The sequence below is a fragment of the Anguilla rostrata genome, chromosome 16, assembly GCF_018555375.3.
Source record: "Anguilla rostrata isolate EN2019 chromosome 16, ASM1855537v3, whole genome shotgun sequence".
Lineage (NCBI taxonomy): Eukaryota > Metazoa > Chordata > Actinopteri > Anguilliformes > Anguillidae > Anguilla > Anguilla rostrata.
This window is the reverse complement of record NC_057948.1, coordinates 34688814-34706313: the sequence shown is the minus strand read 5'-3', so window position 1 is coordinate 34706313 and position 17500 is coordinate 34688814. Positions and strand designations below refer to the sequence as shown.

At 50.5% G+C, this 17500-nt stretch overlaps 1 protein-coding gene across 6 annotated transcripts in view; it reads left to right on the top strand.

Annotated features, from left to right (window-relative positions):
* LOC135241613 (MOB kinase activator 2-like) overlaps positions 1–17500 on the top strand; it is a 71808-nt gene that overhangs the window by 33422 nt on the left and 20886 nt on the right. Inside the window, exon 1 of one of the 6 annotated variants that reach the window (XM_064312140.1) lies at positions 14745–14949. The exons of the other annotated variants lie outside the window; for them this stretch is intronic. Within the exon in view, the coding sequence (XP_064168210.1) occupies positions 14759–14949 (191 nt within the window). The 5' untranslated portion in view covers positions 14745–14758. Of the gene's footprint in view, positions 1–14744; positions 14950–17500 lie in introns of those variants that run through there. 6 annotated transcript variants of the gene reach the window in all.

Below are 17500 nucleotides of genomic sequence, written 5' to 3'. Positions count from 1 at the left end.
ATTGCCCTTCTTTCCTCGTTTTCTCTTTACTCATACCTGATGAGGTAGTACACATCCAAACTTCAGGGACCTCCTGAAACGCTTCTTGTGTGTTTGTGCGTGTGTGACTCGTGTGTGTGTTTTTGCATGGGTGTGTGTGTGTGTGTGCGCGCGCGCGTTTGTGTGTGTGTCTGCCGTGGAGCCCTCATTAATCACTGAGTGCACAGAGTCTGTTGGGTCTTTGTCTGGGAGAGCTGTGTGTGTGCGTGTGCGTGTGCGTGTGCGTGTGCGTGTGCGTGTGTGTGTGTGAGAGAGATCCGTGCGATGATGTCACAGAGTGTGCGAGTCCTGCCAGCGCCCCACGGTGTAGAACGCCGATCGCCACGGAGACCGCTGCCTAGCAGCCACACCTGGCCATTCGCTTCGGTACCAGCCCCTGAGCGTTCCACAGGAAAGGGAAAAAATTAGCATGGAAACGGAACACTCCCACGCTGGCCCCCGTACATTAATACATTATCCCTCTCTCTCCCTCCCTCCCTCCCTCCCTCCCTCCCTCCATCCCTCTCTCCATACAGTAAGTCTATTCATCTTTTTTCCATCTAGCATGGATTTTGCGTCATAGAGCAGCTCTATATATAACTTTAAAGAGCTCCTTGGCTCAGCGGATGTGCTCCGGGGCGGACGGGTCGCACAGGGAGTGAGTTACTGGCGGCCGCCCGCTGATGTATCCCAGCATTCATAGCGCTCAGGTATGAGTCGGGGGAGGTTCAACGGGGCTGTGTGGGATTGGGCCTGCAGCGCTGCATGGTGGGACGGCGCCTCTCACAGCTTGCCTCCCGGTCCTGTTTGAAGCTGCCGTTGTAGTCCAGGGGGAGGCGCTGTGGAGGTATAGTCAAGACTGCACTGCCTTCACTGAAGAAGACAGGAGAGGGAGAGCAGGATGGACAGAGTGTGACTGTGAAAGTAGGAGAGAGAAAGGGAGAGCGTTTTTAAAGTGAGGGAGAAGGAAGAGAGAGAGAAAGAAGAGGGGAGAAAGAAGAATGCAGTTATGTCTTTACTTGCTCTTACCAAATATGGGAGAAAACGTGTGTGTGCCTGTGTGTGGGTGTGCATGTCAGCTGGTGTTTGTCATGGTGATGGGTCTGTGTGTTTTTAGTGTGTGCTGGTGACTTGATTTGTGTGTTGTGTGTACGTTTGGGTGTTGCTTAAGTGTGTGAGTGTGTGCACGTGTGTGTGTGTGTGTGCATGCGTGTGTGCGTGTGTGCGTGTGTGTGTGCGTGTGTGTCATTGGGTGGTGTGTGTTGTGTGCGCGTGTGTGTGTGGTGCTGGTGTGGTGTGGGTGTGTGTGTGTCGTGTGTGTGTGTGTGTGTGTGTGTCGCTGTGTGTGTGTGGTGTGTGTGTGTGTGTGTGTATGTGTGGTTGTGTGTGTTGTGTGTGCGGTGTGTGTGTTGTGTGGGTTGTGTGTGGGCGTGTTGTGTGTGTGTGTGTGTGTGGTGTGTGGTGAGTGTGTGTGTGTCACGCGTGTGTGTATGTGTGCGTGTGTGCATGCGTGTGTGTCGTGGTGTGGTGTGTGTCTGTGGGTGGTGTGTGTGTGTGTCACGCGTGTGGTGTGTTGTGTGTGGTGTGTGTGCGGTGTGTGTGTGTGTGCGTTGTGTGTGGTGTGTGTGTGTGTGTGTGGGTGTGTGTGTGTGGGGTGTGTGTGTGTGTGTGTGTGTGTGTGTGTGGGTGTGTGTGTGTGTGTGTGTGTGTGTGCTGCACGCACGTGTGTGTATGTGAGTGCTGATTAGAAGTTGATCTGGCAGGTCTTTGGGACCGTCCCGCCATGTGTATGTTTAATGAGCTTTCTCGGGTGCGTCAGCGGCAGCACATTCAGAGTGTGAGTGAGCCTTGGCCTGCAGGCTGGGTCTCTGGGTTGTCGTGGCAGCGGGTTTGTTTCTGAGGGGCTGTTGGAAGCGCTTGTTCTCCGCGCGGCTCAGGGCAGCGACGGAGTGCTGAGGTCACATGGTTCCTCTCAGAAATGGCTGATGCTGGAGTGTGTTCCTCGCCTTCTTCACCTTTCGGTTACGGTGTGAGAGGTAGCCGTGTGGGGATGACTAGTCTGTTCCCTCTAACTGACCTGAGCCACGATATCGCTACGGTTTCGTTTCTCACAGAGAGAGAGGGAAAGAGAGAGAGAGGGAGGGAGGGAGAGAAGGGAGAGAAGGAGAGTGTGAGCGAACATTCTGATCTGGGCCTCTTCCTGCTGTTGACGCAACTCTGCCTGGCCTCCTGTGACAGCAGCATTGTGAGTGGAGGATTCTGGGAGTTAACAGGCCAAACGATTCTCTGGAGACTACCCCGGTCAGTTGCCATAACCGCCCCCCCCCCCCCCCCGGTATGATGCCCCATTGACGTGTGCCCCCCCTGGCTGTTTCTCTGGAACGTTCTGTTCCCTGGTCCTGGGTCTGGCATGGCTGCTGCCTCTATTAACAATAATATTTTTTAGGATGGGTGTCAGCGGGGTCCCTGTACAGGGGTCCCGTCCTCCAGCTTATGGAGGGGGGGGGGGGGGGGTCGTAAAGGGAATGGCATGCACGTGTGTGAGACCCCCCAGGAGGGAAAGCAGGACTCGTGAACTGCGCACATGAGACAATTCCTCACCTGTGTGTTGTTTTTTTTTTTTTTACCCTCTCCGCCCCCCGCCCCCCCCCTTTTCCTCTGGAGGTGCAGGATCTGCTAAAACCGTACTGCACTGTGGGAGGGGGCCGACCTTTGACCCCATCCGTATTTAATGCCAGCGGCCTGTACCCCGGTACCCCCGTACACTGGGAGTGGACCTTACGCAAACAGTCCCTCCTCTGCACTTGTGAATGTAAACGGTGTTCGGAAAGGAAGCTCGTTTTAAAAGGGAAAAACACGCCAGCGGTTTCCCCAAATTTGCGCAACACGCCTACGAAAGCGCACTGTGAAGGAAACATCCATTCTGCCAGGTTAGAGAGGCAGTACTTTTCCATTGTTTTTATTGTTGGCAACGCGAAGGGTGCTGGCAACAGCTCACGTGCACACGTCTTCTGTTAGCGTAGCAGCTGCTGGCGTGTTCTGAGACGAAGGTCTGGCAGGAAGCGAGACTGGAGAACCCTGTGAGAAAAACTCCCCCCTATAAAATATAACCCCCCCCCCCCCCCCATAAAATATGACCTCCATAGAACACAACTCGCTGCATTAACAGTGTTTTACAGAAGAGTGTGAATAATACGAAGAGAGATTGGAGTTGAAAATGACGGTGAAAATGTGATGAAATGTAGCCCTTTGGTTGCTGCCCTAACGGAAGGCCACAGAGGACGTTCTCTCTGTTCGAACAGAGGCGCAGTCACAGCACCGCGGGTTTTTCGCCCAATCACGTTCGCGTTGTGACGGTCGCAACAATTTCTTTGGTTCCCCCCCCCCCGCACTTGTTTTAGCTGGCCTCCTGGATCAATCCCAGAAGCCTTTGGGGCTGATTTCAGCGTTAAGCTCTGTACTCCCATTGGCCGGCAGACGGTGGGTTTGTTAGCCCGACGCGCGGAAGGGGAGCCGGCGGGTTCTGGCGGGCTCTGGCGTGGGAGTCGCCCGGCCCGCGTCTGGAAAAAGGCATTGCTGATGACATCACCGGCGTCTGGCTGCTGATTATGAGCGGCGTCTCGCTTGTTCTTGGACTCGGCGTGTTCTCCCTCCGTCTCCCCCGCTTCTCCCGCTTCCCTCCCCCTCTCCTTGTCTCTCTCTCTCTCTCTCTCTTTCTAAGAATGTACCGGAGAGCCCGGGCTGTTGGTGCCCTGTGTTGTGTGTGTGTGTTGTGTGTGTGTGTAAAAGTTTGAGGTTTTCCCTCCAGCACCCGTTTTTAAGGCTAGCAGTGCTAGCGTAGCATCACTGCTCCACAGGACGCGCCCCCCCCCCCCTTCGACAGCATAGGGTGAAGAGGATAAGGCGAGGCAATGGAACAGGAGGGCGTGATAGTTAGGAAATGGGTTCGCCGCACCCTAATCTTGGCTGACCCACCCCTGCACCCACCCCCTTATCAGCCCGAGCAGGGAGGCGAGTGTGTCTTCAGACCGGCCGCGGTCGTCAGTGTGTGTCGCGTCTGTGTGGAAGGAGCCCGGCGGACTTTGTGTCTGTCTGTCTGTCGGTCTGTCTGTCTGCGCACGTTAGTGAGGGAAGGCAGGTGACCTGTGACCTCTGACCTGTCCTGGCCGCCCCTTGGAGGCGGGGGGGGGGGGCGGAGGGGTGGGGGCAGGGACGGTGTGCTGCACTCCAGTTTTGGGGCTCTAGCTCTGAGTTTTATGGGTTTTCTCATCCCTCTTCTCATCCCGCTCACGGTGCCACCCGCTGTGCTCTGCGAGCTGATTGGCCGGCTCAGCTGTCGCGCTGTGTTCCTGGGCTCGGCTCTCGGCTGGAGAGAGGGTCGTTGGGAGGTTTTGTTTTGTTTCCCCTCGGTAGCCCGCAGGAAGACGAACGGCGCGGAGCCCAACCTCTGGCGATATAAATAACCTGCAGCCGGGACGGTTATGTAAGCCCCCCGAAACGTGCTCGTTTGGGGGGGGGGGTCCCGCGTGCCTCGTGCCTGAAATGCCTCTTAAATCAGAGCCCGAACGTTTCGGGGGGCCGTGTGGCGGGGGGTCCTGCTTCCCAGCAGTAGAGGTCGTTCAGACTGTGTGTGTGTGTGTGTGTTTCCACGTGCGTGTCTGTCTGTGTTTTCGTCCGTCAGTCCGTCCATCAGTGTGTTGGAGTTCTTGGTTTGTCTGGTTCTGATGCGTTAGAGAAAGTGTTGTGATGTCGCGTTGCGTCTATAAAAAAAACTGAAGAGTTGCGGTGTTGGCATGCCGACGGGCTGTGCTGGAGGAGTCGGAACTTTCTCCCCGGAGTCTGAGCGGGGGCGGGACCTCAGAAGCGCTGTCGTCTGTCAGTTAAATGGGGCTGGATCTGCATTTTTGGAACTTTTTTTAAATGTGTGGCCCTTTGGTAAAGGGAGAATCGTGCACGTCTGAAATATTGAATCGGTACTGCGGGGTATGAGGTGGATTGCTGAGGAAGTAGACTCTCACACTTCATATTAAAGGGTTATTAAAAGTTTAATGGTGCAAAAGCAATATTTCAGCCTGCCTCTTTGGCATTGGACTGACCCACCCAATCCCCCCCTCCTCGGGCGCCACGGGGATGTTTTCCCTACCTGCACCTCCCATGAAAGCCCGCTCTGTCCTCTGCCCCCCCCCCTTCTCTTCACCAGGTTGTTTTTCTTCCTAAAGCCCCTGCTGTGCTGATGGCTGCAGTCTCGCAGAGTCAGAAAGTGCTCTTCGTTCTCAGGCCCGTTAATGGCGTGCGTTGGGTCATGGTGAGGCGTGTGTGCACAGATCACGCTTAGCTCCCCGCTAACGACCAGGCTAACGGCTCTGCTGCAGTCAGCGCGCACATCGGCCTCCTGGGTTTCACCCTGTGAAGAGCAGGCTCCTGGAATGTCTTCTGGAAGTCGGTGTTCTGGAACTCCACTGCTTTACCATTTACCAGCAGTGGTGCAGTGATTGTGACATCACCATTAGAACGTTCGGTTAAGAACGTTCTGATGACACATTTGTGACCTCACACTTTAAAGGGTTAAAGTGCCCTGCTGTAGTTAGCGCCATAGTTAGCCGCGCGCCGGCCTTCTGCCGGTTTCAGTTCAGGAAGTTGGGTCACGTTTTATAGCGCTGCGGCCTGCCAGTTGAAGGCTTATCACTGCAGCCTTAAATACGCTGATCGCTGAATACGGCATGTTGTCTTTACTACCCCTGACCAGTTGGTGGTGCTGTTGTTCAGACAAACCTTCAAAATGACAAAAGATGCACCACCTTTGTGTCCATTTTGTGATTTATATTTTCAAGTTTCTAATCGAGGGTGGCTAATTTCAGCTGCATGAAGGCACTGTAAAAAGGCTTAAATAAAGCTTTTGGTGCTTACTTTGCATGCTTTTTTTAGGTTTTGGTGTGTGTTATGAAGTCCTGTACACCTGGGACTGTGGTCCTCACACTCCGTTTGAAAAGAATGTTTAATTCTCACTTCTGTTTTGGGTGATAGCACGCCCCTGTGCTTTGTGGAAGTTGTTCTGTGGTTTAGTTTTTCTCTGAAAGGCAGGTGGAATGGATGTGGATCTGTGGTGTGTAGCGTATTCTTCTGCCTAGTTGGCTTTGCAGAGGTTAGGTCTGAATAGTGTTCACTGTGTGAACTAAACTGTGTTCTTGGCTGGAAATAGCTGTACAAAATAAGTATTGTACCTTACTGAACCTGTGTTTAGCAGTTGTCTATGACCATGAAATGCACTTTTTGTACGTTGCTTTGGATAAAAGCGTCTGCCAAATAAATGTCATGTAATGTGTGTGTGGAGCAGAGTGTGTTCCTGTGTTGTGTTACACTGTGAGTTATGGCGGTGTGTTGAGCGCTAGGCTCCCTGGGACGTGCCTCCGCATCTCGTGGCGGTGGGCCCCGCCCGCCCTCTGGAATGCTGGGAGTGTTTTACGAGTGCGACTCAGGGCATCGTCGGCGTGTACAGGCAGCCCTCCTCTTCCTCCTCCACCTCCTCCTCCTCCTGTAAGTTTATGAGGAGATTACATTTCTTGACGGCGGCCCTGGAATTAGCCGAGCGGTGAGCGCGGTTCTGGCCCGCGTTCCCGATCCAGCCCCAGGCTCCTCTGAGGTTCTGCTCCCTTTCTCTCCTCCTGGTGGGTCAGAAATCACGGCTTTCCCCTCCAGAGCTTCTGGGTTGTTGCTGCATGCAGAAAACATGATGTCAACATTCTTTTCTCCCAAGTAAACATGTTGGTTTTAGTAAATCATTCACTGTCAAAATACCAGTTTTTTTTTTTTTTTTTTTGTGCGATTGATTGGTGAATTTTTGATATCCAGAAATGAGTTAGTTTTAGCCTCCATCTTTGTTATTGATGGTATTTTCATCATTGTCTCCTTGGACAGAGATAAGCCCAAAGCCCAGCCTGAGCTCTTCAGGCCAGTTTGTATGCTTCTGAAGCTTATGAAGGTTCTGAAGGTGCAGGAGGTCCTGGAGGTTCTGATGGCTCTGAAGGTGCAGGAGGTGCAGGAGGTGATGGGGTCAAAGCGTGAGAGAGAAACGCAAGAGAAGCGTATGGAGCTGTTCTGTGCACTCAGGATAATCAGAGCCACTGGCCCCAGAGGCACCCCTGGTTACAGACATTCTGTGGCACAGGCTCAGGTGTACCCCTGTTTGTGGACGTCCCATTGCAGAGGTTTAGGTGTATCCCTGTTCGTGGACGTCCCATTGCAGAGGTTTAGGTGTACCCCTGTTTGTGGACGTCCCATTGCAGAGGTTTAGGTGTACCCCTGTTTGTGGACGTCCCATTGCAGGGGTTTAGGTGTACCCGTTTGTGGACGTCTCATTACAGAGGTTTAGGTGTACACCTGTTCGTGGACGTCCCGTTGCAGAGGTTTAGGTGTACCCCTGTTCGTGGACGTCCCGTTGCAGAGGTTTAGGTGTACCCCTGTTTGTGGACGTCCCGTTGCAGAGGTTTAGGTGTACCCCTGTTTGTGGACGTCCCGTTGCAGAGGTTTAGGTGTACGCCTGTTTGTGGACGTCCCGTTGCAGAGGTTTAGGTGTACGCCTGTTTGTGGACGTTGCAGAGGCGCAGATGTACCCATGTTTACAGGCGTCCCATTGCAGAGGTTTAGGTGTACCCCTGTTTGTGGACGTCCCGTTGCAGAGGTTTAGGTGTACCCCTGTTTGTGGACGTCCCGTTGCAGAGGTTTAGGTGTACGCCTGTTTGTGGACGTCCCGTTGCAGAGGCTCAGATGTACCCATGTTTACAGGCGTCACGCGGTGTTCTCCGTTCTGCGGGCTCTTTGTTTGGGGAAGGGCGGGCTTGCGGGCGAGCGAGCAGATGAGCGGGAGAGCGAGCGGACAGGTTTCTGCCGAGCGTGCCTCAGCTTGCAGGCCGACCTGGAGAGGAATGCCGGCTGGAAGGAGCCGAGAGTTTATCTCCCTACAGCCCGGCCTCAGCGGAGAGAGGGAAGAGAGAGGGAGGGAGGGGGGGATGAGGGAGACCGGGGAAAAACAAGGAAGGGAGAAGGAGGGAGAGGGTGAAAAGGAGAGCGAGAAGGAGAGAGAGATGTGAATGGTGCTCAGGTTGTCTCTTGAGTTGAGTGCTGGCCTTTCCCAATGACGGCCTGGAGCCGCTGCCTGATTGGACAGTTTGCCGTAGCAGAGCTCCGATTGGCTGGTTCATCTTCTGCAGTATCTCTGGGCTCCTGGGTCTGTTTGGCTGAACACAGGCTGGGGTTTTTCCCTCTTAAACATCCTGCATGTGAAATACTCCTCAGGTCCCAGCGTTCCTTAAATCCTGAAGAAAAGCTGAAGAAATCAGTGGTTTACTTTCTCCTTGTTTGTATCTTCCACCCTGTCCTGCCACAGAACAGCACAGGCAATGTGAAGGTTGCCAGATTGGGGACCGCTGTGTGCTGCTGGCAGACTCCTTCAGCCGGTCACCTTTGTCTCAAACATGTTTAGGCCCTTAATGGTGTTTGACTTTCACACCAAACATGTCTGGTGAGCCTGTTTGGCATTTTCTTTGAAAGATGAAAAGTTCTGATAGGACGGCTTTTCAGATCTGCTCAGCACCTAAATGTTTTTTGGGATTATTTGTATCTGCGATTTTGAATAGCCAAGTCACTGATGAAGCTTTTAAGACGACGATCCAAGCCCATATTAGCATCTGGCACAAGTTGACTATGTTAAGCCGTGTTTCCACCAAAATTACCCGGAACTTTCAGTCCCAGGAACTACTTTACCAGGAACTAAAAGGTTCCTTCAGCCAATGGTTGTCTGCGTTTCCACCGGGGTCTAAAGTACCGCGAAGATTAGGCAAATTAGCCCACTGACGTTGTCGTCGGTCCATCTGTCATATGATTTCTTCTGTAACCCCATAATACCACCGAAGTAGCCTACATTATTTTCTAATAACCGGGACAGCCCGGAGGGGTTTATTCCACTTATATACAACGGGTTACCAACAATGACTATATATGGTTACTTTTGTATTTATTGATTTTCATATATCCTCTCAAACTTATTAACAGCAGAAAACATGCACACGTTGTAAACAATTACCTGTTTTATTACTTTCTCGTCGTCAATTCCATATAGGCTAATCGCAAAATGACAAGAATAGAACGAAAACTCGGACTTGCGTGAAAATGTAAATTAGTAGTGGTACAGCCACCGTTTGCTTTCCTTCGAAGTTACTGCTAGCCGAGCAGCGAAGTGTGCCCTCCAGATGCGAACCATGCACCATAAATGAGTCCATAGTCTTCCTGGTCTTTTCGTGGGATTGAAAAATGGCAGTAAAATTGAGTAAAATTACGGCAGTCTGAAAAAGCTAAAGGGAAGATTACTAGAATGAACCTGTTATTTTACCCAGATAAAAAGTGCGGAAGGTGGTTTCCAGTTTGCTTGTACTGTATCACCAATGTTAATTATGCAGAACTACCGCATACCTCACATAACTGTATCAAACGTTTTGAGTCAATTACAACGGGCTAATAAAGAAAATCCGGAAGAAAATATTCAGCAACCGAATTAATCCGTTTGGATGTTTTGGTAGCCTACGTAATATGCTGTCCCAGCACGAATCCTTAGCATTTTATAAAACGAATACTAAAGCAAGAAAAGAACAGAAGAGCACACGTTATAATTCCAAGACGTTGATAGGCTATAACCAAAAGTAGGCTACTGCGCCGCATAACATACAAGTTTGATTTGAAGTTATTATGAAAATAAATTGGTTTGCCGCTGCATATTTTCAAACATGGCGGGTAATGGCGGAAAATAAATACAACACAAACGCTACGAGTACTCGACCAATCAGAAATGTTCAGCGCTGCAAGCTCCACCCAAAAGGTTCCTGTACTTTCGGAAAGTACTACCCCCCGAGCAGGAACGTTTTGGGGGGTAAAACAAAGCCCCCAGAACTAAATTTAGACCCTAGTTCCTGCGGTGGAAACGCACTGAGTTCCTCAAAAGGTTCCTAGTTCCGGGGTATAGTTCCTGCGGTGGAAACGCGGCTTTAGTTCCTGTTAGTGACCATCTTCATTTTGTTCCTGTTGGCCTTTTGGTCTTATTTTCATTTGTAGCCGATAGGACGCATTTATCTTTCTTCAAAAGAATGTTCCAGAGAAAACCATTCATACTGAATTAAGGAAGATGACCAGGAAGTTTTGTTGGTTGATAAATCAAGTCTTTCCTGGGATGATGAACGTCATTGACTTCACTTACTGCATCATTGAAGAAGAATTCTTCTTTCTGAAGAATTTTCTTTCCAAAGAGCTGGTTGCAGTCGTTGAGTGACGTCTGTCGACATTAAACCAGTCCCTCCAAGCTAACGTGTGGCCCGAGGGACGCAGTCTTATTTTGTGTCCACAATGGAGCTTGTTGAACAAGCCTGCATTGTTCACATTGCCTTGTAGATCTGTTTTCTAATTTTACCATCCCTGGTTTTTAATTCAATCCCTTCAACCACCACCCCCCTCCCCCACTTTTAACGTTGACCCCTTTTTGTTATCTGTTGTTGATTTCCTGCAATAATGATACGGTGTGTTTTCAAGAGCAGACCTGTCCCAGACGCGTAGTCACCCTCGGATGTATGACACCACCTTAAGCGAGCCTTATCTTGATGGAACTTCTGAAGAAGTGCGCGTCTTGGTTGACCAAAAATGGCGTGCGGACGTCACGAAGGCACGTCCAGGTCGAAGCAGGGGGCGGTGACCTCAGCGTTCGGTGATGTCTTTTGTGCTGGCGCGACGCCAAGGAACATGATCTTCGACGAGTGTTGCCATGACGTCCCCACCTATTTTCCATGGATGTCAGAGGGGTGACTGGTGGTGACTGGTTCAGAATTTAAAGCGAGAAGAAAAAATGTGCGTTGGTGTGTGTGTGTGTGTGTGTTTTGTGTGTCCTGGAAGGTCTCCGTTCTCACGCTATTTTTACCTGTGACACACTGTCACGGGGCTGCAGCCGGCTTCCTGTGTCGCAGCCTAAAACAGCGCGGGCTTGAGGGCTGCTGGGTGATGTGGGTCGCCTCACTGTTTGTGCAGTTCTGCCGCAGATGAGGTCTGAAAGGTGCTGGATGTGGCTGCATGTGGCTGCATGTGGCTGAATGTGCTGAATGTGGCTGAATGTGCTGAAAGGCTCGTTCAGTCCCGTTAGGGTCTGGGTTTTTCAGTCTGGTTAGGGTCAGGTTTTGGGTCGTTCTGCTTTGCGTGGCACCACTGACCGACCTGCTGGCGGTCTCTCGATCTCGCTGGGTTCACACGGTTCGAGCCCCCCCAGTTTAAAATGAGCCCTTTTTGGAATGGGGGGGACTAGGAGCCTCCTTGTGTTCCTGCTCATTTGCACAACCGCACCCCTTCCTCATACCCCACACTTCCTAGTGGTCCCCTCTAGCCCGAAGGTCACCACAACCCCCCCCCCCCCCCCACCGGGGTGTCCAAATCGGGCTCTAGGCTGGAGCCAGGTGGCACCAGCACCCACAGCCAATCGGCTGCCTGCATTCCAGTCCTGCCCCTGCTCTCGAGAAGCATTTCCGCTCTGGTGGGCTGACGGGGGGGATGAGCTCCTCCGACTCCCCAGCCCAGATTAGTGCTCTGCTGCTGATTCCCATGTCTCCAGGGTCTGAGACTCAGCGAGAGACCATGAGAGAGAGTCTGTGAATCAGTGACTCTGTGACTCTGTGACTATGCGAATTTCAGAATCTCAGACTCCATGACTCTGTGACTCAGCGACTCAGTGATTCAATGACTCTGAGACTCAGTGGCTCTGAGACTCTCAGACTCAGTGAATCAATGATTCTGAGACTCAGTGACTCTGTGATTCTCAGACTCAGTGGCTCTGTGACTATGACCCTTTGACTTTTTGACTCTGTGATTCAGTGACTCTGTGATTCAGTGACTCTGTGACTGATTAAGTGTCTGTGTGACTCAGCGCCCGTCCTCCCCTCAGCAACGGTCGGCGTCTCGTGCTCGCCGTACTCGTCTGACTGCTTCCTTTGTTTCCTCGCAAAACAGTCGCTTCTGCTCCCGGGCACTTTGTTTACCACGGCTGTCTGAGTACAGCGCGCTTGTTTCACTGCATTACTGTGCAAAAATAATCATTTTTTAAACCGGCCAACTCATGGAGAATGCCCTATTATTTTCCATGACAAACTGGCCGCGAAGCACAAATGCTAAAAGCCATGTGACATGTGACAGCCATTGAGAATGAGAAACGTAAATACAGAGAATGGGCGTGCAGCAACCCACGGGTAAATGGAACACGCGGGGGGGGGACGTCAGAGACGAACGTCAGAGGCCTAAAATGAGTTCAAAGGTGTTGTAATGAAAGCCTTGCGGGAAGTAGGACATTCCGCAGAAAATGGCGGTGCAGTCCCCTGTCCACATGACGACTCACGCCCGCAGGCTCTCTGGTGTCGACACGCTGGCGTTTCCAAACGGCGGTTACTCACCAAAGACGAGTTCCAACACGTCCAGCCGTCTCTCTCAAAAAATTCCAGGCTTCTTCCATTGTTCGGCTCAAACCTGGCTGAGTGCAGCAAAAAATATTTAAATTAACAATAATAATATCGTTAATAAAGGCTCCTGAACGTGTCGATGGGCAGTTGAGCTTTGAGCAGCTCTTCATGGGGGAAGTCACGTACCGTCATTGTTTCCAACGGCTTTTTAAGCAGGAGAAAGTAGCGGATTTTTTGAGCGGGAGAAAGTCTGGGTCGTTCGGAAGCGGCTCAATAAATTCCGATTTAACAGGCTGCCTTTCTGCCTCTTCGGCTAATGCACTTCAGCGCTGCGACAAAAACACTTCTCCCGAAATAATCTGCAGATCGGGTACGAGCAGGATGCAGAGCAAGACGAGGCCTGTTCTTCACAGTGAAGGAATGAGTGAAACAAATTCTTAACACTGTCAGATTCCGAGCCAGAATGGCCTAACTTTATTAATCATGCTGCAGACATGCAAATAGCTTTTTTTATTTTGGTGCCACAAACAGTGCATTGCATCATTTAGCCTACCAGGGTTGAGGTCATTTCCATGTCGACACAGTCTGTTCCAGGAACAAATCTTAATTTGGCTCGCCAAGTGCAAGATCGCTGTGGAACGTTATGGTTGTTTTATTTCCACGCGTGAACTGAATTTCAGTTCATTTCTGGAGCCGACTCAACGGAAATGGATTTGACCCCAGCTCAACTCAATATCGATTTGACAGTCGATACCCTACATTGCGTAGGATTAGAAAGACGGCCTCGAAGACAGTCACGTAATCGCCGTTGTGAAACGCTGGTGTGGTTCTGATGAATGTGCTGCAGGCCTGGTTCAAATGCCTATTTGTTTTGGATTCAAATACTTTTCTGTGCTCTGTTGATCTTGCCTGGTGTAATTGAGCCTGCCAACATGACCAGAAGGGATGGGTTTGCACTTTATGAGAATATTTCATTGGTTCCAGTACACCAGACAAGATCAGTAAAGTGTAGAAAAGTATCTGAATCCAATTTGACGCAGGCCTGATGTGCTGTTAATAAGTGATGCTGTGGCTGGGTTTAACTCGGCTCTATTTGAATAAAGGATTTCATTGTGAAGCTGAAGCAGGTGGGACTTGGCCCTCTCAGACAGGAGAGGTGGTCCAGTGGGACCGGGGGGCAGGTTGTGCTCTTCAGACCCGGGCTCTGGCTGATCCACAGCCAGGCTGTCTGGGATTCTCATCAGTGTGGGTGTGTGTGGAGGGGGGGCAGGGGGGGTCTGTGAGAACGATGGGGGCGGGGTTCCCCTCAAAATAGGTTTCCCCCCACAGACAGAACACAAGGTTCCCTTGGCCAAAAATTGCAACGACAGGGTCATTTCCTTTTCTTTTCTTTTTTTAAATCTCCATGCAGCCAGGGAAACTTGGGGGGGGGGTAGCAGGCTGGGGGGGGGGGGGGGGTGACTTTAATTGCTCTCTCTCCCCTCTCTGCTGTCTGTAATCAGGTAGGGGCAGATTGCGTGTTGCCATAGCAGCGCTCCCACCAGCTGTTTCAGGCTGGTAATCCATTTTAAGTGACCGGCCAGCCAGTCCACTTGCACTGGAGAATAGGCTTAGCCGTGATGGTTCTAAATAGTGTTCCTTTCCATAAACACCGGAGTTTACCTGCGCACTTGAAGGTGTGCAGCTCGTATCTGAAAGCCAATGATATGGTAGTGTTTCTCCTTTGTGTGCTCATTGAAAACGTTTCTGAAAACATGCATTTTGCTTAATGTGGGTAGTAAATCTTCAGCTGCTAATAAGCTGACACCCATGCTATTCAGTAGCTTGCCTTATATTTGTTGCAATATTTTTCTTGTTGCTCTGGATAATTTAACATGGCTACATTTCTACTGAAACACTGAAACATTTTCATATATTTTAAACAGTATTTACTTTAAGATTTGCAGTGTGTCCCCCAACTTTATAACTTGAGTTAAAAAAAAAAAAAAAATTAAAAAACGTTGTCCAACTCAATTTGCACGTTATTCCCTTGAGAATGTTCTACGGAAATGCGCATACAAATCAAAGCAATAAAAATCCTTTGTGTCCGAAGGGGCAAACTGTGACTTGTCCTGCAGCGTCGCGTGATGTGGTGCGTTTTCCTTCTGTCCGTTTTTTCTCTTCGTTTTGGGAACTTGTCGCCGCCCCCCTCTCTCTCGCTGATTGGCTGCAAGTTGTAAAAGGGGCGGACCTGGCTTAAAATTCCTGAAAGAATCCTGCTTTCGCAGATGGAGAAGACGGGGAACGTCACGCTAACACGCATAGATCGCGCACGGTCCGACCGGAGTGGTGTCTGCGCTACCATGGTCGGAGATCACTGTACCCTTTCGGGAGACAATACGGCCCTGCTCTCACAGAAAACCCCCAAAAACGGATTAAGTTGCAAAATGGTCCTACAGGCTGTCGGAAAAGTGTTGAGGTAACGCTAAAAAGTCTATACCATGTTTTAGAAATGTACACCTTGGGAGTATTTTTAGTGGGACAGTTGGCTACGCATTGCTTTGCGGCAGCTTTGGGAAGCGTGCAGTGAGTTATAAGTGGAAGTTTCCATCGCCACAGTTTACGGGTCGTGACATAGCAGCAAGCATGTTGTGCGTGCGTTTCTCCTTTTATACGGTGTACTACTTCGTTATAAATGTAACGCAAAAGCGGGATGGTATTTTAAAAAAGAATTCCAATATTGCGCACGTTGTTATAGAAAGTAAGTTTCAATATCGAGTATTCAGCAGTAGGCCTATCGCATTGCTCTGAAGTCTGTTCAGGCGATAATAAGAATAGAAGCGCCGAAAATATCCGCTGCAATAATGTTTCTGTCAGAACGCATGCATAGCACTGCCCACCGTTGGTTGTTATTAGGCAGTCCACTCTCCGCATTTGGCCAAATTTACGGCGATATTTTAATGTTATTTCATACAGTGTAGTTAACCGAGCGCAAAGTGCAGTACATGTGCCGCATTTTTAAATGAAATGTCTTGCATTCCTGTTCACATATTTTCTTGATGTACTTTTTAACAGTCCTTTTGTGGCGCATATATTCAGGTGCTCCGAACGACAGCACGGTGTGTAGAAGTGATCCGGGAATGCCTTTCTTTACCTTGAGAAAGTGGGTCAAGCGATGATCCGATTTTAACGGCTTTTTTACTTGTGGGTTGCAGGTGACAGATTTCAAATAACTCGGCTTTTTCCCCCTTAGGCGCACTGTGCGCCCGGATGGTCACTGAAACCAGGAGCGCGTCTTCTGCTGCTTCTGTGGCTGAATAACTAAACGACTGTTTTACGACTGATTCCTCAGATAGGGAGTTTTAAGTAGCAGACCTTTAAATTTGCGTTTTATCGCTGCTATCTTGCTCAGACTTGGCAGTGGCAGAATGCCCGTGGGCTCTCTGTGCACAACGATAGCACCGTGTCAAGTTGATTCGCAGTACCTTGACCCATGTTTAAATTTTTTTTTTTTTTTTAAAGAGAAGCAGTTTAATGCGTGAATAAGCCATCCTGTCGGATTCGCCAACACTTTTTATCGCTGTTGCGTTGAATTTGTTGGTTGTTTTTCTGTGCAAATGTCGGCTACCTGCTATGTATCATTTAAAAAAATTATTGGTCTGAACTTCAGCCCTATTGTAGAAAATCGATTTGTGAGATGACCCAGACTTAACGGAAAAATTGTATTTCAAAAAATGCTATTAAAACGATTACTGTGGCCTGCTCAGTGCTGTCATGCTATTGGAGAAGTTCTCAGCCAAAAAATCCACCATTTCTGCACGTTTGTCCCCAAAACAATGTCTAGGTGCTAGTAGAGGCTTCTGACCCGATGCAGAAGAATATGGGTAGAAAAATGCATGAAATTTGGTGTGCAGTTATTTCACATATAATGAATTGGCACAGAACTCAGGACATATAGAAAACGTATCACTCTAAAGGTGGAAACTTACAGTGGTAGTATAGTGGTAAACTGTGTGTGTGTATTGGTGTATTTGTGTGTACACCTTGATCCGGCCTTACTGGAATGTTCAGTAATTACCTCATGCAGCCCTTAAATTTGGTGTGTGTGTGTGTGAGAGAGACAGAGAGAGAGAGATGAATCAGTTCTACAGAAGACCTATGGGTATGTGGCAGGAGCTTTCTGGGGGGGGGTGTACTGGAACGCAGGCCTAATGGGCCCCCCCCCCTTTAGCTGTTCACTTTGAGCCAGGCTTATTTATGCTCAGGTGCTAAAGGGATGGGGAGGGGGGGCAGGATGGGGGGGGGGGGGGGCGGGGCTGGGTGATAAATCCATTGTGAGGAGCTTCTCCAGCCGCTCCCGCAGGCGGCCGCTGTGACGCAGGACGATGCCCCCGCTGGTGTGGCTCAGCCCCAGGAGTCCTGCAGTTGCCTCTGCACCTCCTCCGGGCTCATTTTATTTCTTTTTTTATCTTTTTATTCGATTTTTAACTAGGGTGCCCCCTACAGGAGGACGTAGTCCCGGAGTGTCTGCACGCCCACCGGACGCTCGGCTCCGTGTTCTGAACCCGGAACGTTCCGTCCGTCCGTCCGTCTCCCTCCCGTTTGGGCTAAAATGTTCCCTCGGGGATGCGCGTTCTGAAAATGTCGAAAACGCGACTTGCTCCCAGAACAGGACCGGGGCCAGTGGGTGATCTGTTCGCTAACCGAGGCCTGGGGAGACTCCTGTTGCCACCCGGAACTTTCTGTAGTTAAGGAGCAGGGGGGGGGTAGGAAGGAACACAGGAGAGCTCAGTGTGTCATGAGTTCACAATCCTGCACTACTGCCCCCGGGGGCATTGAGTCACGGAGGACAGTAAGCTCAGTCGGTGCCTTTCAAGTCCTCGCGCAGTGTAGACGCAGCTTAAAACACTCGGACGGACGTACGGACGGACGCACGGACAGACGGACCGCTTCGCAGCGTCCGCACCTGTGCCCTCCCAGGACCCAGGTGGTCAGTGCGATTGCCGGGTCACTGATTAACCCAGGTATGG